Source organism: Nyctibius grandis, chromosome 6, assembly GCF_013368605.1.
Source record: "Nyctibius grandis isolate bNycGra1 chromosome 6, bNycGra1.pri, whole genome shotgun sequence".
Taxonomy (NCBI): domain Eukaryota; kingdom Metazoa; phylum Chordata; class Aves; order Nyctibiiformes; family Nyctibiidae; genus Nyctibius; species Nyctibius grandis.
The window spans coordinates 7,133,870-7,160,790 of NC_090663.1; the positions used below are offsets into that span (position 1 = coordinate 7,133,870).

The 26,921-nt window shown below is 43.1% G+C and overlaps 1 protein-coding gene across 3 annotated transcripts in view; it reads left to right on the forward strand.

Moving 5' to 3' along the window:
* Positions 1-5,436, forward strand: part of FGFRL1 (fibroblast growth factor receptor like 1) — a 186,879-nt gene extending 181,443 nt beyond the window's left edge. For all 3 annotated transcript variants that reach the window (XM_068403947.1, XM_068403949.1, XM_068403948.1), the window contains exon 7: positions 891-5,436. In XM_068403947.1, the coding sequence (XP_068260048.1) occupies positions 891-1,300 (410 nt within the window). In that variant the 3' untranslated portion in view covers positions 1,301-5,436. The remainder of the gene's footprint in view (positions 1-890) is intronic.
* The last annotated feature ends 21,485 nt before the right edge of the window (positions 5,437-26,921 follow it).

The following is a 26,921-nucleotide window of genomic DNA, read 5'->3' on the forward strand; positions in this document are numbered from 1 at the left end:
GCTGGGTTAACGATTGGACTCGATGATCTTAAAGGTCCTTTCCAACCGAAACGATTCTGTGATTCTATGAAAGATGCTGTCTGAAGCATCTTATCTCCTCCAGTCGCTGAATTTGCTGCCTTGGGAAAGCCAACGGCAGCTCCAAAGAAACTGGTGGAGGTAGAGCCCATTTGGCATAGGGAGTTGGACACACACTTTAATGCTGTGTGAACTTTCAGTTCTCCATGGCTTGGGCACCAAGGAGGGGACACCAGCTTACCTACATTTTTCTCATCCTTCAGCCTTCCTCCCAGCCACACAAGAAACTCAAGACACCACCTCCAAAACACCACATTCATGCTGCCTGCCATGGCAGAGCATTGCTGAATAGCTCCAGTATCTCTAGACATGGATACTAAAGAGTGTCTAAAGCCCACACAGGCACAGCTACACCTGGCAGAGGCAAATGGGCAACATGCCGTTGCTCTGTGCAACCTGATCATGCCTCCTGGGCTGCTGACATGGAGGTATTGCTGACATGTCCCGTGTTGTATCCTCCAATCTGGGCAATGAAGCCCACTCCATTGCAGAGTGAGGGTGTTAGGAAACTTGCTTGGGTTGGCTGTAGAGCATCCATTAAAGCTCAGATAACAAAGTTAAAAAAAATCCCCCAAAGACTCCCCTCCTGACCCCTAAACCAGAGAAAATGAGTCGCTTGTCCTTCCAGGAGCACTGAAAAGCAAAGCAGTTACCAAACATCATGTGCTGGCTTGATTTCTCCCTTGTTACTTGGTCTGGCAGGGTTGCCAGACAGCCTGTACAAAAGCCAGCCCAAGTGTGACATCTGTTTTGAATTCACTTTGCCTGCATTTAATTAACTCTTTCTGTCTCTCTCCTGCCGTGATGTCCAGATCCCAAGCCTCCGAGTGCACCTGTGCCCCCTTCCTCGGCCAGCAGCCTTCCCTGGCCTGTGATCATTGGCATCCCTGCTGGAGCTGTCTTCATCTTTGGGACGATCCTCTTGTGGCTTTGCCAGACCAAGAAGAAACCCTGCTCCCCACCAGCTGCTGCCCCCGTGCACCGGCCGCAGCCCCGGGACAGGATCTGTGTCTCCCAGGTCCCCGACAAAGACTGCATCTCCTCCATAAACTATGAGGAATATGTCGCCCAGCAGCAGCATTTACTGTCCCAAGGGCCTACACTTGCCCCGGCCATGGCGTCCAAAATGTACCCAAAGATTTACACGGACATCCACACCCACACCCACTCGCACGTGGAAGGCAAAGTCCATCAGCACCAGCATATTCAGTACCAGTGCTAAGAGGGCAGCTGTGTACAGTAGCTCATTTGGGCTTTTCCTCGTGGTACCTCAGAAGAGACTGCTCCAAGTCAGCTCACACTGCCAGCAACAGGCAAAGCAGACAGAAAAGATTATATATATATAATTTTAAATATATATACATATATATAATTGTATATGCGTGTGTGTATGTGTGTATATATATATGTGTATATATCTATATCTATCTATATAAATATATATATAATAGAGAAAGACAGAGAGAGAAAAGAGATTTTTTTTTTTTTCTAATTATTGCAATCAGGATGTAGCCGAGGAATAATGAAGGAACTCCAAATCCCAGCAGAGAGGCAGCCGTCCCCCACAGCGGAGCCTTCCCGGATTTTTTAATCAAGGTGGCAAGAAATGAGATGGGACACAGGGACATGAACCACCACCTTTTGTGTTGCTAAAAGGAGCAAGAAGAGAAAGAGGCAACCGTGGTGCTTTTCTGATGGGCACCGCTGTTCCTGTGCCTGCTGCCCATCACTTGTTTCGGTGGGAAGCCCCCAAGCATGTCCCTCTCAGGAGCACGCAGGAGAGCCTGTTCCCTGTGAGTGACTCGAGCTCTAAAGTACCTGAGGTTTAGTGGCAAGGCACCAGGAGACATAACCAACTCACCTCTTCCAGGGAAAAAAAAATAACACAAGAGGGTCTAGAAAAATAAGTTTCTGTTCACAATGTGAAATGCTGAATGCTTCTCAGTCGCGGTGATTTGGTCTGAAATGCTGACTGAGCTGGTTTGTTCGATTTCTGCAAGTTGAAGGCATCGTCTTTCCCTTGGGGCTTTCTGCAGATCAAACCACAACTGCTCCACTCCCTGGTCCTAGGACTCAGTGCCGCTACCAGGAAAAAGGAAAGAAGGAAAGAGGAACATTGTACAGAACACCTTTATATTTATATTTAAGAAATAATAATAATTAATAATAATAATAATTGAACTGCTGATGGTGAAGAAAGCAAAACACGCTGTCCTTCTCTGATGGCTCACAGTGACAAGCTACTGGATTTTCTACATCAATGCAAAATACATGAAAACATTAGAAAAAAAGAATAAGAAACAAAGAGAATGAGATAAGAATCTTGTAGGAAAAAATGCATTTGAGAAATATTCACCTAGATTGTGTGTGGTTGTCCCCTCCCCTCAGATAACATTTTGGAAATGATACAACTTCATTGTAGTTCAAGCAACAGAAGAGAAAATAAATAAGGACCATATTAAAAACCTATATGGACTGGAAATGAATCCAATTGCAAATATAAAACCTTTGTAATTCTATATAGAGTTTAAACAGAAGTCATGTATATTTAATTTATTTTGTTAAACAAGAAAAAAATGTATGATATTTTCCTTGAAACAGGCATTTCTATACATATTTTTGATCAAAGAAAATAAAGATTTTTTTTCAGGTTCTATAGATGCCATGCTCAGAAAATGCTCAGTGTAGCATGTGACCAACTGTACTTCTAACCTGGAGGTCATCATATGCCTTTGTATCTCTATGCCTTTTCACACTAGCCATGTGTAATCTGCTAACATCATCTCAGGTACCGCTGGTGCCATCCTTTCCATCAGAAACTGGCCTTTTCCACTGTTTATATTCTGACTGTGAGGGTCTGCAGCGGCCAGATCACTTCTCATGGACCCTTTGTAATCTTCAGTGGCAAAGTTCTCTGCTCGCAGGGAAATCTGTTTCACTATGCGTTTTTTTTTTAGGGGGGCAGGAAGTTGCATTTGTTTTTTAAGCATAAACCTGCAGCGGGTTTTCTTTTTAAAAGAAAATTTTGCAAATCAAGACGTAATAATTTGTAAGCCTGTAAAATGAACTTTGGCCTCAGGGTGCTTGGGAGGGGAAAATATGAAATGTAGGTTGAAACACTTAATTTGTAAATGCAGCTGCTGAAGGAGCCAGCAGAGGGTGAGTTGGGTGCAGTAAGAAGAGCACGTGGGGAGCTGCTCCCCTCCAGGAGGGCTCACACCTTCGGTCTGCTGCATGCCAAGGAGAGACACCCAATTCTTCAGCGGCCAAAATTTTCTTAGAGAAGGCAGGTTCAGCAATGCTGCAACTGTTTGCAGTTCACTTGAGTTTCACTTAAAGTTTGCTGGTAAAAAAAACCTGAAAATTTGAAACATGCCAATTTTAAAGTTTGAAATTACTTCCTTCTCAAGCCTGTTCCAGAGAAGAGATCAGCAAAAGGCTGCTCTGTTTAAAAGTGAAACACTTCATTTAACCAGAAACAAAACAGCTCTTTAGGCTTCGCTTTTCTCTGAATGTTTCTGAAGGTATTTGCTCTGGGTTGACCCGCAGTGATTTTTCTGCTGGCTTATTTGAATCACCAGCAAACCAAACAGTTCCCTGTTTGCTCAGCCGTAGTGCTGTGAGATGGGGCCCCCATTCAGCAAAGCACATAAGCTCCTGCTCTCCTTCACCCATACGTGCTGCTCCAAAAAGTCACTCCTTTGCCTTAACCGCCTGGATCTGTGGCTCCATCTCTGCCCACTGTGCTGGTGCTGGCTGGAGCCATCCGATAACTCTGGGGAAGAAGAAGAGGAGGAGGAGGAGGAGGCAGAGGCAGAGAAGTAGAAGAGGGACACCTTCCCACTGATGTGGAGTTTACCAACTGGCACTGTTGCCATACAGCACTGCACAGCACACTCTGCTGCTTTCCTGTATGCTGTAGCAGGAAATCCGTGTTATAACCTCCACAGGAAGACCATCCCTCATGATGGTCTTCCTGGCGAGGTTATAAAAAAGCATCCCATTGCTAATTTTTTTTTTTTTTCAGCAGGAGGATTCAGTTACACTTTGTTAACACAAATCTATGAAGTCCATAAAAGCTAAATTCAGATCATGAGTATCTTTGTATGCATCCTTTCAGCTTCAGGGAGACTTAAATATGAGCATTGAGGGTTCTGTTTGGATATAAGACATGATTTAGGCAGGAGTTATTAATGGCTGTAGTTTATTGAGTCATTTCATTAAAAAAAAAACCTAAAAAGCCTTTATACACTAAGTGCATCACCTTTATTTTAAGAAGGCAGTAAGTGGATGTCTCCATGAAAGACACTAAGGGCTACATCTCATATGTCCTGCCTATGGGAAGCTACTTATCGCACCATAGTACGTACCAACCTACCGCATGTTTCAGCAGCGTTCAGGGCATGGCAGAGGGCAGGATGCACTTGTAAGCCCGCGGCCCTTCCCTGCTCTCTGTGCCAGTGCTGCAGCGAGAGGACCCTTCTAACACATGCTGTGATAGTGGTACTGAAACCAGCTTCAAAGGTGGAGGTGAACACTGGTTTTGTAGGGTTCAGCTCTAAGCAAGCCCTAAGAGACTGTCCTATGGCACTTTTTCAAATGGCAGCTATATCGCTGACCCTCAGAGAGAGGGTTAGTGGGTTACAAGAAGCAATCCTGCATTTCCCATACAGCACTATCTTCCACGCTGAGCGTAACGCTCTCCACTGGTGCCTTCTACCCTCCGATCCAGCTCCATAGTGTTGTATCATGCGGTCAAAAACTTTACATATTGCTAGATATGCAGAAGGAGTGGCTGCTTCCTGCCCTTTTGAAGCTCCAGCCTTTAGAGACAAATCTCTAGCAATGCTGACAGAGAGGTTTCCAAAGTCAAACACTGCAGTAAACCACCCAGCGTGGACGATGCAACGGCCAAGTGCAGCTGCAGCTCTTGGCCACGGCGCTGAGAAGACATCTTTGGTTTTGGATGTGCCATGTGAGATGCTATAAAGGTCTTGATTTGCAGAAAGCTTGGGATGCTCATCCTGCCTTGGGTATCAGCTGCCTCTTGAGCATCTCCTGTTGAGCACCCAAATTGGTGTGAAATTTCCCCCTAGGAAAATATCATCTTACACCCTGTTTAAGTGGGGCTGTATATATTGTCTGGTCCTTGCTCTGGCTTGCTGTGCCTGGGTGGGTCTTGCATTTTTGAAGAATTATTTTTCATTTTTGAGGGATTATTTTGCCTCCACAGGATACCTGTAAGTGCTCTTAAGAGTCACTCTGCCCTACTGCATGCCATTTATTTTTGGGGCTTGATTGTGCCTTGCATGTATTGCAAAGTCTTCCTTAGTCTAAATAAATTCAGTCAGGTCCTGCTCTTGTTTGAATTTGGTTTTTTTTAGTGGGACAAGATTTGGACTCATCTTCAGTCATGAATAGAGGGTGTTTAAAGAAGAAAACCATAGTCTTGCAATTAGCTACTGACCGTATTTTGAACACAGAAGTTTTTATGTTATGTATAAGTATACATGTAGGCATATAAATGTACATGCTAGGCTGCGATACAGAAGGCAGTTGTACTTTTAAAACCATGGGGCTTCAAAGATCAAAGGAATTTTAGGCTTAAAACTCACCGTCTTTGTTTATTTTATTTGCATTACAGCTCAAACATGGCCTTACATGCCAGTTTGTGTGTGGCATTTTTAAACTTTGTATGGACAATCTTTGTACGGTCGGCCCTTTTCAAACTGAAAACTTTTATCAGACATTTAAAATAAAAAATGTCGTGTGTTTTTTCAATCGGTGGGAAATACAGTAACTGAACACATCAAAATGAGACAGCACAACAGAGCGTGTGTATGTCTGTGGCAGTGTAATAAAAGTTATACAGGAAAAGAAAGGAATAAAACTCTGGAATTGCGTTAATAGACTATACTTTGAAGGAAAGGTGTGTGTGTGAGGGTGTGCATGTGTGTGTGTTTGCACACATCAGGAACACGTGCTGGCAAGGCAAAGCAGACAATATTGCAAATTACCTTCTCACCACAGCTTGGCCTGATATTTTGTGTAGGTGCTGTGAATCTAGCAAAGGCATTGTTTTTCGAATGCTTTGGAAAAGGTTTCTGTTTTTTAGTCAATAAGGACTATTTTTCTCTCTTCACCTCTACAGTCAAATGCCACAGTTGCACCAGGAGCCAAACTGCAATTAGCAAGATGAAATTTTAGGGTCCCTGGAGTTGATGGCCAAACTCCAGAGCCTGGAGTGGAGCAGGGATTTCAGGCTCAAGCCCAGCACCTCCACCCCTTCGAGGCGAATGTGTCTCACTGCTCATTCCAGAGGCAGCAAACGTCCAAGCTCTGACACTTTAAGTTCAGAAGAGCTTGCCCTCACCCAAACTTTGTCTTGACCTGACCTGGACCTCGGACCCAAAGAGCCCTCTGCAGAAATTGCACACTTGGGGTGGGAAAGAGGAAATATTTCTGTGTTGACTTCATTTCTGTGGCTGTCTGAAACTCTTTAGAGGTTTGAAATATTGGAATAAAGCCCTGGGGGAGATGTAGATGTGAACAAAAATTGGGAGGTGGTCAAAGGTTAATGGGGAATTTATCATGGCTTTGCTATCTGAGCATCACCTCTGCCTATGTTGGGTATGTTGAGTGCGCCCAGGACTCCAGATTACCCAGAGTGGATGATTATTCCACATACAGTGCCCGTTCCAGCTCTTGCAGACGCCTGTGGGAAGAAATCCTTACAATGTCCATTGGGAAATCGGACACATGGAGTCATTGCAAGGTCTTTACATCTTTGTTCTAGCTGGCCCATTGGCACAGAAAGATCTGACAGGATTTAATGGCCAGAGTATGAAGCCAGACACATTTAAATGGGAAATGTACACATTTTGGAAGGAGCTATCAAAGGAAGGGGTAGACGTTGCATCTCTCAAAATCTTCAAAACAAGGCTGGGTGCTTTGTGGACAGGGTATTTCAGTTGGATGCAAGATATTGAGAATGTGGTAAGGGTAAAGGGATATACCTAGTCCAGGTGGGGTCATCTAGTGCTCCCTTCTGGCCCTAAAGAAATGTAGTTGAGCTGCAGAGAAAAGGAGATGCAAGCGCAGGTCCCGTGCACCCAACTGCGCTGCTCCTGGTAAGTGCTGTAGCTGCACATGTGCAACACGGACCTTACAGCAACATTTGGCACAAGGCAGCCTCGCTCAGGCTGCACACCCATCTTCCCTTGTCTCCAGACTGCAAGTATGTGATCTCAGCGCTTTCCAGCTTATTACTGCAGTGATGGTGTTACTCAGATAAACTAGAGGTGAGCATCGACATTTACTGTGTCTGCAAGTACCCCTTGGGTAAACAGCAGCGTAGCACTGTGCGTACACACCCCTCCTCTACGCTATCAGCATTTTGAAAAATCACAGAATCATAGAATCATCTTGGTTGGAAAGGACCTTTAAGATCATCAAGTCCAAACCTTAACCCAGCACTGCCAAGTCCACCACTAAACAACATCCCTAAGCACCACATCTGCTCGTCTTTTAAATACCTCCAGGGATGGTGACTCCACCACTTCCTTGGGCAGCCTGTTCCAGTGCTTGATAACCCTTTCCGTGAAGAAATTTTTCCTGATATCCAGTCTAAACCTCCCCTGGCAAATCTTACTGGATTCGCTGCAGTGAGTGTCATGAAGGATTTACGTGTGAATTTGAATGTAAACACATGTGGTTAATGGCCTGCTCAGTTGCTTAAACTCGTTACTAGTGTAAGTACCTTCAATCCCTTTTTGCCGTGTGTGGGAGCCAGCCAGGATCCTGCCTTGCCCTCACCCTGGGGTGGACACAGGTCCCCCTGGAACACTCATTTAGACACGAGTGGTTGTATGTTGGGTTGTACAGTTTGGCCAAAGTGACCCTACGTGACTCCTACGTGCACAGGATCCCAATGGGTGTTAGATCCACAAAGAGGGCACCCGTGTGCATTTCTCTGCTTGTGGATAGACATAGTGAGGGTGTTGAGGGGCATAGGCACAAAACCACCTAGCTTTACAGGGTGGGTTTCACCTGTAGATCTCAGCAAGAATTTCACAGAGGAAGAAATGAGGCATGAAGGGCCAGGATCTGTCATCCAAATGTGCTGGGATGCACCCATGCCACCTGCCAGGTCAGTTTTGCATTCTGGACCTGACAGAAAATGCCAATAGTTGGGAAGCTGTTGGTATTTCAGACTTTCTTTGGACCTTGTCTTACTAGCAATGCATTTCTTGGGCAAAGATTTCCAGTTTTTAAGTTTGATACAAATGCAAAAAAAACCAAAAACACCTCAAAACAAAACCCACCAAAAGTGTGCATTATTGTAGTTGAAAACAGGAAGTAATGGCTGATATAACCATATTTAAAATACGGATGTTGCATTGACTATTAAGTGGCACGTACATATTGCCTATGTATAGAGTGGAGTCTGAAGGAAAGAGGATGCCCATTTTTACGTGTTGTGTTTAGCCCAGGCGCTTGTGTGTGTTTACCAGCTCCAGGTGTCTGAGATCAATACGTGGAGCTATGACCTTTATTTGTCCTTATTTTAGCTTTTCCACTTTTTCTTTATTTTCTCTTTTCCCTTCTGCCAGTCTGTTGTAATTAGGATTTAACATATCCCACAATATACATGGACATCAGCAAAGCAATGAATATTCTTTTTTTTTTCCCCATTTTCGCTAACCAAATCCAGTCTGAAGTGCTATTTCTATCGGAGCTGATCTATGCTTCAGTGAGAGGAGTAATAAATAACACTTTAGACCAGACTTCAAAATGCCTTTTTTTCGTCTTTGATCTGACTTATTAAAGAGTCAAGCTGCTGTTCCTGAGCGTTTTCTGATGGAATTACACGAGTTACACAGCTCTTCATTTGTATGTCATTAAGCATTATATTTTATTGCTGCTGTTCAAACAATTAGTACCTAAATATGCCCCATATTCTCATAAAGAGCCAGTAGCAGTGTTAATGTTAATGCCCTGGTTAACAGTTTGTTTCCATCCAGAGTCCACCATCGTACTTGAATGTCATTTAATATCAATCAGGTCTTCACTGATGCCCTTCTGAAGTTGTTCTCTTCTGCAATCATTTAACTGTGCAGTGAAGTGAGGATAAGTCAAACAATAAAGTTAAGTAAAAATGGCATTTCTCTTAACACAGGATTTTTTTAAGTTCATTGCAAGTTTTGGTTATAAAAAGGCCTGTGCTTCATGGTGATCAGTCATTTTGACATTTTTATGGTGTTTTTATTACCCCTGGCTCATTTCCATACTAAAGGGAACATTTGTAACAATACTTGCTCTCTCTGTTATGATTAGGATTGTGCTTTTGCCGCGCTTTGTTCGGCTGTTGCTGCGCTCAGTAATGCTCTTGGCACGCGTCCTCCCAGATCCTGCAGTGTGTTTATTCAAAAGGAAGGAAAAAGAAGTGTCTACTAAAACAATAAACTACTACTGCTTGCGTTAACATGGCCATAACTTCCTTGTTCTGCAGACAACCAGTTAGCAAAGCTGCTAGGTAAACTTGCTCCTTCGCTGTTGAAAAAATAAATATTCATGAAGCTTACAGCCACGTTTTGCTGTGCTTTATTATTGGGTTGAAAATGGTGAAGGATTTTAAGGCTAATGATTTAATCAGAGAGATAAGGATGAAGGCCCAGATGCTGAAACCAGTGGGAGCTGGGATCTGAAATCTTGCTGAAGACCTGGGTAAGAGTTTAAGGCAAATTTTGCTGAGTTATTTCAATATTAATGCTATTAATATAGAAAATTGAAAATACTAATGCTTTCACTAATGCTGCCTAAGACAGGAGGTGAATGGGAAAAGAGGAGTCATGAATGATAAGAAGGAGCAATTAAAAAAGAGGAGGATAGGTGACATATCTTAGGACATTTCCAGGGTAAAGTCAAGTCATTGCTTTGGCTTGTCCATGTGGGTTGGAGCCCAGGAGGCAGCCAGCGGCTGCTGTGTGGTGCTCCCCCCAGACCCAGGGCAAACCAGAGCACTGAATTCCCACTATAAGAGACAATTTCTCTTGAGCACATCACTGGAGAACATCTTTAATTCAAAGCATGTTCTTGCCTTGCCTGGATTTCAAAGAGAAATAAGAATGTGTTCTAAGGCCTGGATTCATCCTTCTTAAGCAAGGTAGTAAAGTTAGGGATAGAATAACCCTAAGCTTCCTTAAATAGGGAAGAGAAACTGGCACTTCCCAAAGGTGTTTTTTTTTCTGGGTGGAGAGAAAGGCCCCCAGTGGTGTTTACTGTTCCACTGAAGCCAACGAGATAAGCTAAATTTGTCATCCAGGTACCATGAAACAAAAGGATGAATCTGGCTTTGGCACTAAAATACAACATTGGAAGATTATAAAAATATGCAGGAAATTGGTGAAGTGTCCGTATACATTAAATTTGCACAGATCCGATAGAGACCTCAGCAAATAATTGTGACTTTCCTTATGCTGCTGTGTCTCTGCAGCATCCCTCTGAGCCTGGGAGGCTGATGTTCTCCTGAACTGTCCCTGCCCCTAGGAATAGGAAACAAAATGAGGGAATCGGAGGGGAGAGGCATGCAGGGTGGGATTGCCTGCTGGTACAACCCCCAGCTTTCATTGCCATTTGCCAGCCCCAGCCCCATGCTGTCAGGAGAACACAAGGTGTCCTCTGTCATGGTTCGATAAGAGCGAAGGGCTTTCCTGCTTGACATCAGAAGAGACGCATTTTGATGTTTATCTGAAACTCTCTTCCAAATGTGCATGCACAATAGAGGCTGCATGTAAGAACAGGCTCAACCCGATATCAGAGACAAGTGATAAAACACTTTTCTCTTGTTTTGGTGTGTTAAGATCTAATACTCCCATATGCCAGAAAAGATTTGTAAGGGGACATAAGTCAGCACAACTCTGTTTGCACTTGCTTTTTGGTTACTTGACAGTGCTGCAGGGGCCTCTGTGCAAACACAACTCTGCGATCAGCATTTAAAGTGCAAGTCCGTGCAGTGTTTAACATGATTTGCCATCTTTGCCAGAACAGGAACCTAAAAACCAAAAGGCAGAAAATCACACAAGCAAAACATGGTCAAAATGGCACTTAAAAATAACCTGCTTGTTAAATAGTTTTAGGACAAAAGGTGATATACATTGTGTAGGTAAATGACTGAATACCTCTCTCCATTTCCAGAGTGTCTGCACTCCAGACACCTTTGCCCACTTATTCTCACTACATCTCTGTGAATTATAGCAATAATTACTCTCACTGTGTAGAAGAGACATTGAAATACAGAGAAATTAAAAGGTTTTTTTTTTAAGCAGTAAGAGCAGAGATTTAGACTTGGATCCATGTACCAAATTAATGTCTGTCCAAAGCCGTCACCTTCCTCATTACATCAGTAGGATTTCTTTGACACAGGGAAATCACAGGACATTTGCTATCTTTCAGAGCATCAGGGGTAGCAAACCAAGACCAACATCAATTATTTCCCAAACCTGAGCTGGTGACAGAGTGAAGGTACTGGAGACTGTACTGGGATGCCTGTGTTCCAGTACTGAGCTCAGTTTCTCAGTCAGTAGAAGGCACAGATGATTTGTTATTCCGTTCAGGGTCTTGACTTATCCTTGTTTCTCCAAAAACGTGGTCTAAAAGGTGGAGCTGTTTCCCCAGCCACTGGATGAGGCCATCAGAGTGGTGTGGGTTGAACTTGGCCTCATGGAAGTCACTGTGAGTCTTATGCTGGACTTCTTGGCAGAATAGCTCATTTCTCTTAAGAAGCTAGAAGCTTTCTGACAACTGCTGTCATCAGCACTGAGAAATGTCTCTTTTTTCCTTTTTTTTTCTGGGTAAGTATGTGCAAGGGAAATACAAGGGAAACTTTGCCTTGCACCATCCTGAAGGACCTGTGCAAGATGTGTCAACATCAAACCTTTGTCCTGCAGCTACTACAGAAAGTTAGATGTGTGTGGTTTCAACTCATGCACGTCCAGCATTCAAAAGCTTTTATCAAAGACCATGTGTTGTCCTTCAGAAAGCTAGGGGAAACAAATCATGATAAATAATTCACATTTCAAGCAGCATTAAATGGAAACTTTACCAAGCAGATTTAAATTATTTAATAAACACTGATAAGTCCCTCTAGGAATATCAGGCAACAAATGATAGACAATATTTTGGCAGTGAAGAGAAGTGGCTGCTTCCAACAATTATGGATGACCAGACTGCCTAAGAAATGTGTTTGGATTGTTAATCTTGATAGTTTTTCATTGCTGAGGTTGTAGCTGGAGGCACCAGTACAGGGAAAACTATATCAGATGTAGATTTTTTTGTAACCACGTGGTGTTAAATTTTGGATGTCTGGTTATTCAGAATTAAAAAAAAAAAGTCATAAAAATTTTTGAATTTCCAAAGCCTTCATTTTACCATTTAAAAAATTTTATTATAAAGATATATTCTTAATGCTTTTTAATTTTCCAGAAATCAATGAAGAGCGTTTACAGAGACAAAACATGTTATTGCTGTTTTCAGTCATGAAGTTACAGTAAGCATGATGGTTTCTTTAATATATGTGTCTCCAGTACTGGGTGATACAGGAACCCATTTTATTGTTTCCAAAACTGTCGAATATTTGAGCTGTCCCATGGCTGCCTTTGTAAGATCGTAAATTGATGTCTCTAGATTATCCCACAGTATTGGAGCTTGTAAGCTAGATTTTTTTTTGAATGTAGCAAATTAAATGTTGAGCGTTGGAGACGTATTTTGGTCTTTGCCTCTGGCAATGCCTGTGCAGTGTGTAAGGAGGACTAGTCAATAATTCCCATTTTTCCAAGGGGAAATATCAGACACTGGAAGCACCCAAAGTCCAGTCTGCATGGAACCCACAGCCTGGAGAGCTCTTTTGTACAACACTTCTCAAAATCCAAGCAGTGTTTCCTTTTAAAACACACCCAGAGGATTTGCCACCCTTTAATGTGATTGTAACTCTCACTCAAGGTGTGGGGAGAAGGGCTCCATACATGCCAGTCCCTGCAAATTTTCCAGCCAAAGCCCTGGAAATTGCCCCAAATCCCTACCGAGCACCCTCAGCTAGGTGTGCTGATGCTTGCTATTGCATGGGGATGTAAACAAGAGTCGTGGACCAGGCAGGGAAAGCAGGAAAGTGGCTTTCTTTCAAACTCCAAAGTGAAGCAGCATGAGAGCTGTTCAGATGGCACCCCAGCCCCCCCACCTCCTTGCAGCCACCTTAATTCCCCCTGGACCCTCAGCGGCTTGTGAGGGATGACTTTGGAGATGAGAGGGGAACTATTACCTTGGGGCAGGCTATCACATCTCTCATTCATGTGCCCTGCTGAAAGGCTGGACAAGATAGGTTGAAAATGGCTTCATCTAACATATCTAATGCAGGCAAGCTAGGGAGAGAGCAAGTTGCCAGGACCCATATTTGGAAGTCTTTCATGGCCATCATCTGCCATAATCTCAAGCCAAGAATCATAAGCATTATAACAAGGAGATATACTTGAGCACAGAGGATAACAATTTTCTCAAGGATTGTTGTCATAAAGCCCATAGTGGGTAGAGCTTAACATAGTTTATGATAATAACTGAGTATCACATTGCCCATAGCATCAAAAAATGACAGCAAAATTCAGGAGCAGGTGGACAGCTTTAATTATATAGGCTCCAAAGGGAATAAACACTGGGATGGTTTTTATTGTCTGTCTGGTATGAGTCAGTCCACAATGACCCTACTGGTGTGATTTGGTGAGAATAAAGCATCTAGCCCATATTTAACCATACAAAGTATCTTTTTTTCCCCTTTCTCTCCCTGTGAGAACAGAGAAAATAGGATTTGTAGGAGGAACTGGGGGATGTAATACTGTCAGTGATTTGCACATATCAGGGCTGAAACATCAGACAGAGGAAGTACCCGAACAGCTGGGACTGCAACAGATGTTCTCCAGACAGCTCTGCCTCATGAAGATGTAGTATAGTAATAGGTCATGTTACAGAAACAGAAAATTAAAAAGAGTAATTTTACATGCATGAGCACTGGCTCCCCAGGCCCAGTGGAATGAGTGACACTCAATAGGGAAAGGCAGCTGGGACCCTTCTGAGGAGATCATTGTGTCCCCTGCCACCAGGAACTGCTTTTCTAGCATATAGATGTCTCTAGCAGGAACAAGAAGACTCCCGGTACTCAAGAACAGAAGGGGTGAGTGCAAAATCCCCTGCCATTCCTGCAATTTAAGGGTGGATTCTCAATTACTCGATGCCTCTGCTTCAAGGCTTTCGGCCTCTTCTGCTGCCTCTCCTTCCTCCAGGCCACTGAGCAGGGAGTTTCTTGTACACTGACCTAGAAACGAGAATAGCTGTAGGACATGCAGGAGCTTTGCCTGAAATTTCCCTAGATGCTTATCTTTAGTCCTCAGACATGGTCAGAAGTGCCTCTTACAGTAAAATCAGGTGATGATCTCCCACCTAGAGCTCCATTGCAGTCTCAGCCAGTCAGCCATGTCAACCCAAGACCTCCTAGAGAAGGTCCCAGAGTGTGGACAGGACAGCCACTACCTTAGCTCTTGGTAGTGGCTACTGTTTGCATGACACCATGTTCATCTAGGAAGAAAGAGGCTATCACTGAGACCAAGGAGCACTAAACCTTCCTTCCCTTCGTACTAAGAGACTGTCCTAAGCACCAGGTTATAGAGTTTCTTGAGAGCAGTCCAGTCTTTTCCTTGAAGCTGAGCTGTTTTGCAGCCAGGAATCTGATAGTGATGAGGTCAGATGGTGAACAGGGAGCAGAGAGAGCAATATCTTGTGTATTATTACTTTTTTTTTCCAAACTAGGCCTCTATGGCTTCTACAATGAGCAACATCTGAAAAAAGAAACTGTCTTTCTTCACTCTTTCCCTTTGGGTACATAGAATAATTTGTTACTTTCCTGACTGATTGCTCTATTTTAATATGCCCCCACAGTTTTGCTCACTTACTTATTTTCATTACAAAACTGAAGGTTGCCCTTTTGCATCCTGAACATGCACTCCTCAGTGCTTTTAATATGTTATCATTACTGATGTTTTTCATGGGTATCTTATGCAGCATTGCCACTACAATGCTCTAAAAAAACTCCAACAGTAGATGGAAATGGACTCCATAGGCTATTAAATATATTTAAGTAAACACATTAAGCAAGTATTAAGAAAAGTGAGTACTCTTAGCTTGATGAAACGAGATTGCAAGCACACAAGGGACACATAACGGCAGTTTCATTACAAACAGACTCCTGTACACATATTCACATGTTCCAGCCCTCTCTCCTAATATGAGAAAAGTGTGATCTGTCATGTCTTTGCATGATATCACTGCTCTGCTGGCATTTGAATAATTACAGTATGTCGTGAAATGCTTCGGACCAAAGACATCGCGGTCCCAAGTGGAAGGGCCTCATTTTGTTGTGCCTCTCCAAGTTCATCAAGTTCCCATAGAAACACAGAGCCCATCAAATAATTAAATAACATATTCGCAAAGGCATGGGGCAGCCACTGGGGATTTCTTACAAATGTTTGCATCTCCTTAACCACTCATTTCTGACAAGAGAGTGATTTCATTCAGCCTTTAGCGCACCTCATGCTGTAGTACAGTTCACTTTACAGTGGTATACAGATACTGCTGGAAGGTTTAGCTGGCCACTCTGACGCTGCAAATGGCAGTGTGGCCACCTCTTACTGGGAAATTATATAGACTAATCTAAGAGAGCAATTCACAGGCATCCCACTGTCTGAAAGTTGTTACTCAACATTTTTAGTTAAGGTTTATGAATAGCAAACACTTGTACAAAATTCAGGGAATGATTTGTGAGAAAAGGAAAGAGGAACTGGGATTTTTTAAAAAAACATGTTTTCTATATTACATTTATAATTCATAATTGCTTCCCCACTTGGGATTACAGGCTATTATTTTAAGCTTCAGAACATCAGTGACATGTAGGGAAGATTGACTGCAGTTCTTTATTTTTCTGATTTCTGAATGGAGATGGCTTGGAAAACCTGGATATTATCCTTGCCTGTGAGATTAGGGTAAGGTATCTAGTCCTTGCCGTTCCATGTTGTCTTGTATTTCTGGTCCAGACCAGTCCCATGTTACCATCTCTCTCTGTCTCTCACCTCCTCTTAGCCCTTCACACTTTTCTGTCCCTTCGGGATCGTCCTTGCAATAGTGCCCATAAAAATTCCCTCTCTGCGAAGAAAAGGTGTAGACCTGAAAAGGTAAGTTGGATTTTAGAAGGACTTTTAGAAATATTTTCCTACTGCTCGTAGGACCTCACTGAAGCCTTACTTGACCTGTCCTGGTCATTGAACATTCTTCATTCCTGTAATTTTGGCTGGTCACAGGACTCCTGTGGGAAGCCCAGCCTCTCCACTGTCCAGGATTATGGATGTAAATCATGGCAGGGATTTCTGCAAGCAGCATCTGCTCCCAGTGCACAGGATGACACTTCACATGGCATTGAGTCATCCTCTGCCAATATGGCATGACTTTGGGAGCACAGCCTGGAGTTGTACAGTCATATCTGCTACCTGGAGCAATTTCCCCTGGCAGAGGTAGGGGCAGTCAGTCTGGGCTCCATTTTGCCTCAGCTGCTGTTCCTGGGCTGGTGAATGATGTGCTCTCTTGGCAAGGTCTCCTTGGTTCCCAATTAATAGCTTTCTCCCTGACTGAAATCTTGAGACAGGCAATAAGAAGAAAAACGTGTATTGTAGGAATTTGAGTGCAAAAAAAAAAGTTCATGAGGGACAAGAAATTAAGAAGTAACCACATGCTTTCATGGTAACACCTGAAGAGAGGCTGACATTGGTTTTGTAAAAGCTTACGAGGGTGGCAGACAGTCTTGTCCACACTTCCAAGACCTCATGACCCTTTGGAAACTCATCAGTCATGTCCATAATGAAGCTAAAGGCTTGGATGTCCAGTAGCATTTGCTAAGCACCTCCCAACATCACAGGAGAAGAGGACCAGCAAGGCACTTGGGGCTGCTCATCTTGCTTTTTTCTGCTGAAACCACTGTTTTCTTCTGACTGCTGTGGTAGAGCATGGCAAAGAAACTGATAGGAACCCGCATGCTGCTGAATGTATTTATGCTGGATTCCTGGATAATTTACTGGCTGCAGAGATGATACAGCCCAGAGTTCAAACCATAAAAAAATAGGTGTGAAGAGGAGCAGGGGGAGAGCAGGGGGAAACACTTGAATCATCCCTCTGGGAGGCTTTTCTAAAAGATATCCAGTTTGGCATGGTCTGGAATGCTTCAACTGCAAAATTTGCAGATGAGGGAGACACAAGAGGCTGTTTCAGGATTTGAGAGGCCTTTTTGAGAGTGAAGTTCAAGTAATAAATGGCCAAGGCCAGGGAGAGAGGGAGAAGTCAAAAGCAACCATAGGAGCGTAAAAAGCAGAATAAGTTTGGGGTTAATTGCTATAATTTAATATAACTGCATCATTCTCTTCTACCACCACAGAAGTTGCAGCATGCACGCTTAAGACTAAGCAGGAGATGTACAAAGAAACAGGTTAATTTGGAGGAAGACAAGGAAGCTGAGTTGGGAATGAGAGAAAGGGTCGATCACTTTGGCTTAATCTACCCCCTAATTTTCATTATACTCTCCATGACCAGTTTATATTTGAGAGGGGAGTATTTCCTTTCCATCTGTTGATGGAGAGAAACCTTCACCAGGACTGGTTTGCTGTGAGAGCAGGTCTGCCTGGAGAACTTGGCCTCCACAAGTGAGTAGGGAACTTGTTGTCCATCCTGTGAGAGGTTTCAGAGCTTTTGTTTTTCCCCTCCTGTAATAAATAAGAAGAACAAATAAAACTCTGCGCGCCAAACTCTCCCCCTCCAGTTTCAGATTGGTTCCACTGGAGTTTTTAATCTGAAGCATATGGGAACAGTTTACTTCAATTTTGATAACTAAAGATAATGAAAAACTTTTGAGAAGTTTAGTGTACTGCAATTTCAAAGATGCTTTAGAATCAAAAGAAATTCTTCATTTAAGGAAAAAAAAAAGGAGAGAGAGAGAGAGAGCATGTTATGGCAAGTTAAAAAGTATATTTTTAAAATGTCTAGTCTGGAGATTCCTCCCTCCCCAAATGTTCCTGCAAGCAGGTTGGCTTCTGACAAACCAGTTTCCAGGAAATGTGGCTTTTCTCATGACAGTTTCCTGCACTGCTTGGGAGATCCTCATCTCTGCAGTCCTGTGCCTTGGAGATTGCCCTTACACCTGTGTTGAAACAATCCACACTGAGCTTTCTTGATTCCAAATCTGTCTAGAGCTGAACTGAGCAACAAGAGGGACTTTTTGCTTTTGCTAGCTGATGAGACAGCACAAGTGAGCTGATGGGCAGCTTTTGCAGTGAGAATTTCAAAGGAAACTGTTTATCCTGGAGCAGCAGGCAGTCCCATATATCCAACATATAAAGCATCAGGTATTCTGGAGACTGGGAGAGAATCCAAACCCAGGTTAACAGGGCATTCATATTAGAATAAAAGAGACCTTATTGGAGGAGTTATAAAAATCACTGAAATATGTTCCATGTATAGAAGGAACAAGAGGTCACAGAAATGGCCAGTTTGGCTTACACAAGGCACCAAGGGCAACGTGCTGGCAGTACGTATGCTAGATGATGCCAAAGAAATCAAACGTAGCTTGCTTCAACTTAGGAAGGCCAAGGGACGAATAACACAAAGAGATTTAATTACAACTTGGTCAGTCCCCTGACGCTAGCATGTTTCTGGAGCTGGAACCGAAGATTTTCCATCCAAAATAGGGTTCATTGTGTATGAGTCCAGCAGCTCACCACGTAAAGCTGCCTCCCCTCACTCTGAGCTGGGTTTTAGATTTTCTTTGGGCCACAGATGGGAAAAGCATGCCGGAGACAAAGTGCATATCCCATGGGCTATTGCAGAAAGCCTGTCCCCGTCTCCTTGCACTCCCCACCACACCACAGCCCCAATCCCCTCTGCATGAAAAACCATTAATAATTACACCAGCAGATCTAATGACCCAACTTCCGAGATGGTCTTCAGCGCAGGGTGTGTACATTGAAGGTGGTCTCCTATGTCAGAGATGTTTAGGCTAATATTTGGGGCAGGAGAGCTCTGCACAAATTACCCCAACTCTAGCATTTTTTGAGGGAAGGGAGACCTGAAGGACTAGCCTGATTCAGTGCTTAGATTTAAGAAAAAACCTCCAGCTGTTAATCCCACATGAAAGTTCTCCCCTTCAGTATTTTGCTGTTTTTTTAATAGAGGGTCTGGTACTAGGCAGAGCTGTGCTCAGGGTGCTGGGGTTTGTGAACTATCATCTTTAGGAATTGCCTAATTAGGATTTCAGAACAGGGTCTAATACTGATCCTTAAATCCTTCCTGTGAATCTAGTTCCATATATACAGTCATTTAATCTTTAAGAGCAATCAGTTCAGCCCTACACAGTTTGGTTTTCCTATCTCTAAAATGTGCAAGTTGAATAACAACACAGGGAAAATCCTGTAAGAGTTAGGCTCTGTGTTTGTTTAATCCCTCTGGATTGCTGTTTCTAAATATTTATGTTACCTGAGTTTTTGTTACAAACTTAATAATCAGTGCTGCTATAGCTCAGTAAGCAACAAAAACAGTCTGGTTTGCACAATACTTAGAGAAGGGAACAATCTTGAGTGTCTGGAAGGCGCTTTGCCCATGGCAATGCGTAAACACACTAGTGTGGGATTTTGTGCATGTAGGAGTAAATTGCTTTTGTTATCCATTCTGAAAAGTTAATCTGAAACACAGTTTCCTGCGAAAAAATTAAAGGGAAGCTTATCACCTACATAGCCATAACTCTGTAGGTTATCTGACTATATTTTGTTGTTTAAGTTGGAGCATATTTTCAGATAAATGTCTAATTTGATACTGTTTTTCTCCTTCTATCTGTCTGCTGTTCTTCCCATTTCCCCGATAACAGTCACTATTAATAGATACGTTATTGAAGTCAACACTTGGCAGCTCTAGTTTATGGTTTTAATTGAGAGAGGCATATCTGAGACATGTGGAGTGCTTTGTTCAGCTTCAGGCACTACAGCTTAAGTAATATGTACTCCAGACACACAAGATCCAAATCACAGAAAAGAAGATAGATGGAAAAATCGTGGACAAATAAAAGAATCAGATCTGCTGAACACCAGAAAGCTCTGTAACTCAATGGATAGCCAAGTTCTGGAATAGACTGCATAGGAAGATTTCTAACAGGAGGTTTTTAAGAGACCTGAGATAGGTGAATCAGGCCTTAAACTCAGCTATGGTAGATGTTCGTTGCTGGACAGATGTATTTCATTGTCTGTAAGAGCAATTGTCCTCCTGATTTAAACCTGATTCAGATTAGACCTTAAAAGTCTGTAGCTTAATATGGCATTTAAGGATTGAAGACAAATGAATAATAAAACCTTCCTGGACCTCTCCTCCGAGCCTTTTCTTTGACTAAAAGGGTGTGGAGATGAGGTTTAGCACATTGGGTTGTAACCTAATCAGATCTAGCTTTCTTCAGAGTTGGAAAGCTGACTAGTAAGAAAAGCTTCATCTGAAGTCTATGAAACACAGAGCAGACACAGCTCTCCTGAATATATGCAATATATTAGATGTCCTTAGTACACCACGCACAAACCCAATGAGAAGAATTTCTATTTCTTCACAAGGCCGTTACACAATAATTCTTGTAAGCCTGTATTTTTTGTTATCACAAGCAAATTAGAGCTAAATATCACCTCTTCCTTAACTTCCCAGTCCTCACCCAGCCAGCATCATCTTTTACAATTTTTCTCTAGAAGGACCTTGTCTTCTGGAGCCAGCTGTTGCTGAATTTTGTCTTAAATGGGATCCTGAGCTACTGGCAGAGTTTTCTATGCTGGTGATTACCATTGCTCCCTACAGATCTGTCTTGAACCCATGGCAAGAAGAAATTCACAATGCCAGAGCCCGCCTGCTTGTTGTCCAGCCCCTTGTCTTGCTGATGAGCTCTGCTGTGAAATTCTCCAGGCCCACCAACACGTGCTTCTCATCAGCAGCAAAGGAAGCTGGAGCTGATAGGGTAAAACTGGATGAGCTAATCATTTTAATCAACAAATCCCTAAACACAAGAGAGATGCAGCTGTCTGGCCAATACAGTTATTCAGCCAGCTCAAGGGAGGACAGCAATTAGCTTGCTGAAATGCTAATGAAGAGGCAAAATTACTGAAGCAATACGCAGAGCAGGCCAGGAGCATAAGGAGACCAGTGCAGAGGAGCCAGGGGGAAGTGGAAGAGGAACCTGACTCTGTTGGAGATAAGGCCAGGTGGCTCGAGATGGTGAGGACTCTGCAAATTCAGATCAGAGCCAGACAGGGAGAGGAGCAACAGAACTGCCCCTACACTCAGGTGTAGACCCTGGTGCTGGTCCATCCGGTGCTTCACCTCGGGCTGTTAACACAGCTCTCACATATTTGAGTGTTTTGGCTTATAAAAGAGTATCAAGAGGATGTTTCTTACCACTAATTAATCTCTCCTCATGTCTCACTTCACTCTCTTCTTTATGATTCCCCATGGGCTTCTGACTCTGGAAATCTCATTACCACAAACACGATTTCTTGCTCCCTTCAAAGGTCACATCATTACAGACCCCAGCTTTTCTAGTAAGAAAACCAATGGCTCCATTTGAGCCTTCTCCTGGGCCTTCCCAGGCATTTTAAGCTGTTCAATTATTTGCCCATCAATTATATGAATTAGGCATAGCAGTTAAATCAGGACCCACTGTCTGAGGTGCAAATGAGGCAAATAAACCTTGTTTCTCTCCCCAGTGAAGTTACAATCCACCTGCATGTGCAACATTGGCTCTCCAGGGCCTCTTGTTGGAAAAATATCCATAAAATCGTATAAAAATTAACCACTCATTGAAGGAAAAGTACACCTAAGCAGCACAGAAACACATGAGAGGGTGTTAGCTTGGAAGTCCATGACGAGTTTCTGTCACTTCAGTTTGTTTGTAGTTTTTTTTTTTTATTCCAGCAAGATCTAAGATCTAAGATGATGTGTAGCTGAGAAAACATTACTGAGCATCTGGGTATGGATCAGAGCACAGGGGTCATCCTGCAGTACCCCCAAAACCCCCTTCTGCAAGATGTGTTGCATAGTCTTAGTACAAGGACTGAGTCAACAAACCTCTTTGTACTGACATATATCATGTAACACGCTGGGGACCTGGTCTCACTTCTCAAAACCGGAGGCCTAGGGCAAATTGGGTTGTTCTCCCTCTACTCCTTGCAAGCTCCTCGGTGCTCGTGGTACCCACCACAGGCAGAGGGGATGTTTTAGAGTGCCCCTTGTCCTCTCACTATCACTAGTGGGTTGCCTATAGCCCACCCTTTTTCTTTCACCAAAGGTATGATAACTCACTTCTTGGCAGTCTTACAGGTGCTGTGCTTCGGTCCCTGTCTAGATGCTGAACTCGTGAGCATTGATCAGGGCCTCTTGTGCATAGTTTTGACTTTTACATTCAATGACTCTGTACGAACCGCCTGAAAATCCTCTCTCCCCATCCTCCCCCACTATGTGTCTTGACATGTGCGTTCAAAACCAGAAAGATCCAGGCTGAGAAGCCTTGGATGGGCTGAATAGCCCCAAGTTCGTCCTTGACAAAACTGCTTAACTTCAGTGGGACTCCAGCAGTGATGAATTCTGACCCTTACATGAAATGCAAGGCAGAGCAAGCAAGGGTGTCTCTGTATTCTAATTTAAATTTTACACTTGAAGGATATACATATATTTTAAACTCACCTCTTTAATCCTTGCAGCTGAACCATTCAGCTCTTGTGTTGCCACTGAGATTTCAGGCGAAATGTTTGACAGAGGGTGAGGGAGCTGCTCCGCATCATTAGGGAAAGCAGAGGTAGGGGGTGAGAGTGTGTGACCTCTGGAAGAAAAAACTCACACTGAATGCATCAAACAGTAAAAAGTTGCCAGAAAAGGATTAAAACACTTAAACCACACTTGAAATCAAATATGCCTAGATGTAGAGAAATTCATTCCTAACTTGTTTTCTCCCTATATAATTAGTCTTCAAATATGCTTTCTGGAGTGAGCGCATTTGTCCCAATCTAAGGAAACAAATGGAATGATGTAGCTGGTTTCTTTCAGTTCCCACTTCAGTGCAGCTTCACAATACCCTTGTTCTTCAGGGGATTAAGTTCCTGTCTTGGCTGTGGTCCAGTTACTGGTCATTGCTATTTGTCGATTATCCCAGCATTCCAGAAAACATTTTATCCCCTTCATTAACTCACAATTGACCAATCACATAAATCAGGTTAAGGACTAGTGGACATGTCTACAAAGAAAGGAGAGATCCAAAGAAAGGCCAGATTAAAGAACAGGTTGAATTTTATTTTTTTTTAAGATCTTTATTCTTGAAATTGCAAATAATGACCCCTGCAAAAAAAGAACATTGATTAAACCTACCACTCTTTTGTTCACACTTTGAAAAGATGAAAAAAAATCATTGTTTCTTCAAAAGAAGCTCACACCTTCTTAAAGATACGCAGCTCATTTCCATCATCATGTTTATAAACAGATTATTTACACATGTAACGTCTGTGGCAAGGGGGTTGGAACTAGATGATCTTCAAGGTCCCTTCCAACCGAAACCATTCTATGAATATGTGGATGCACAGCTGCGTGTCTGCTGTGGGCTCACTGTGTGCTCACACCAGTGCACTGGTGTGCTGCCATGTAGGCAGCTGAATATTGGTGGACACACTGATGCAAGTTGCACTCAGGTCTGCATGAGCCTTTAATTCAGTAAGAGTCAGGAGAAGTCTTGGCACCAGTTTCACTGAGAGCAAGACCGTGTCTCGTACAAAATCAGCTCACCATCTTTATGGGTGATATGCTGGCAGCTGAGGAGAGTTCTGGTGCAGGGCTGTAACCTCTCCTGCTTGAACCCAAGGACCCTCAAAAGCCTCCTCCAAGGTAACAATTATGGCTGCAGTTTTGCATCCTGCCCTTCCTGCGCCTCCTCCTTTGGCCACGCCACAACCCTGAAGCCATAGGAGAGTGATGCAATTCCTTGTGCCTCTTGTTGGTATTTGGAATACATATTTTTCTCGGTTTGACTTGGGGGAGAGTGTTTCCAAGAATGTAACTGGATGGGTTTTAAATTGTACACTTTGACGTGGGCCGTTCTCCGAGCTCTTGTGTACGTGTGACCAACATGTCTCTGTCTGTGGGCAGGACCAGTAAATGCTGCCTGATGATGGGTAACTGGTGTGCCCACATCCCCTCCATCCAAGGCCTGGGTTGCTGTGGGCTCCTGGAGGAGAGGCAAAATATGTGGTTCCCTTCTTTTGTTGTCTGTGGGGTGTGATTTTCTGTAATAAAGTGTATGTGTTATTTTTGTGTACAGAAATTGCTTTACCTAAGGGATTACCCTACAAGAAGACAGACATTCTTGTTGCAATATTTGCTTCTTCAGGGAAGAGAAATTTAAGATACCTAATCAGTGCAGGACCTATTTTCTTTTCTCCTGAGGGAGAGAGGAGTTGTCATGACCCGGTATGGCATAGGGTCATGCCCAGGGTGAAAGCATAGAATCAAAGAATCACACAATATCTCAAGTCGGAAGGGATCCATAAGGATCATCGAGTCCAACTCCCCGCTCCTTGCAGGACTACCTATAACTAAATGATACAACTAAAAGCAGAGACAGTATGGAGCTCTTCCTCCTCCACAGCCTCTAGGTGTTGACCTTCATGTAAAACCTCTTCAAAGGCCCAGTAACACTGTGTCTGTGCAGGTTTTCTGTCACTCAGAAAACATGGAGCTTTTTGACTCAGGTCTTGGATGTAGTAGATGAGAGCTGTGGTTCATCTTCAAGGAACTGCATCTTTAAACAGGGATGAGTCTGATGCTGCTATATCTGGGATAGGTGTGCACCTTTGTGTTTCCATCCAAGATGCAGCTTTTATGGGACCTTATGTGATACTGCTGTTAACTGAAGAGAGTCACACATGCTTTTCTGGCCTTGGGATACCCTCTTTTAAGTTGGCATAACAAAAAGGTTGGAGGGCTGAGGGCTCCAGCCATTCTCTTCTTGCTCAAAAAGGTCCTTGCTGGCCTTAAGCTCTATGTATGTACTGGTGAATTATGTGTTTGATCTGTGTCTGGCATTGAGACTTGCCAGAAAAGTGGAAAAATCTATGACTCAAAGGCCATGAAAACTCCAGAGGGTGGCATGGAGACCATGACTCTGATGAAGTTTTCTTGGAGAAGAATCATTGCCTTTGGAGGAACTGGCTGGTGGGATTTAGGAGATCATAGTCTCATCCTCCTTGGTCCAGCAGGGGCCTATTCAAGGGGAGGGCAGAAACTCTTCAGTACCAGCCGCAAAGCCCCTAGACACCCCTCATTGCCTTTGGCAACACTACCAGGTAAACTCGGGTCACTTGCCAGAAGTCTTTGGTGGGATCATAACCCTGTTCTCCCTGGACTGTGACCCAAGGACAAGGAAAAGAGGGAAAACAGAGATCCTGCATGGTCACTTTCCCCATTTTACTAGTTGTTTTTTTTGAGGGCAGGGGAGACAGGTTTTGTGATGTAGATGCATCATTGATTTATACAGTGGCATACAAACATCACTGTGACAATATTAATACTGTTAAAGGGTTTTGAGAAGTGACAAGGAAAAATTCGAAATAATATAACGAAGAGGCTAGTCAGGGTCTAAATTTGCAGTAGCTGCCCTGACATCAGCAGGACCTAAGTCAATCCCCTCAATATCAGTGGGCAAAGCCCAGATTTATGCCTTGTAATTCCTTATCACATTGGGACAGGAAAACATGGAAGTCAGCATGAATTAAGTGTGGAGGATCTAAGGAATGGAAGTGGTCCTTTGCTTGAGATTCATTGAACTCAGTGCATTAAACATAGACTGTGATTTAAAATCCTAAATGCCATTTGGCATCCACCTGGTACCTAGATGATACCTAAATAAGAGTAGTTTTTCACCCATTACTTTTAAGTAGTGTTCCTGGCAAAAGGACAATGACATACTGTGCTGCTATTGCATTTGTACCAACTTTTCACTAAATACTGATTTATGTTTATTTAATCACCATTACTGGTTTATATGTTATGCCTCATTTCTTTAAAGAGTATGATTCCCCCCCCCCAAAAAAAAAAATCTGAGTAAAGGATTTATGATGGAAAATCCATAAAAGGTCCCTTTTGTTCCACCTAATTGAATTTCGCCTCCCGTTACCATTACCTTATTCCTGTTCACAGCACAGAGAATGAAAAACTTTGGCAAGTTTTTGGGTGAGTACGTCCAAGAAGTTAGAAATCTTGGCCTTTCTTCTGGAAGGTATTGTGTAAGGCAGACATCCTGGACATATCCCTGTGCTTTCCCCCTTCCCTTCTACATCATTTCTATAGCCAGCCTGAAGTTGTAGCATAGCTGCTTTCAAGTATTCTGTAGGATAGATTTTCTCAAACCTACATTAGCTCAAAAAGCTTTGCTAGATCTGTCTGGCATTTAAGTCTTTAAGAAATGGTTCAGACAACACTGGCAGTCCTTAGCCCTTGATTCTCCAGGTCTTTGGTTCAGGAGTGATTCCAAACCTAGCAATCACCTGGCAGCATCACATTGCATCTTTGTATTGTGCCTTTCCTGTCTCATGCCGCCATAAGGAGCAGCAGTTTAGTGACTTCACTCAGACCTGAAGTCCACATCCATGATTTCCTGCCCAAAAGGGACCAGTTTCCTTTGTGTTTTTGTTTTTAACCATGCTCAA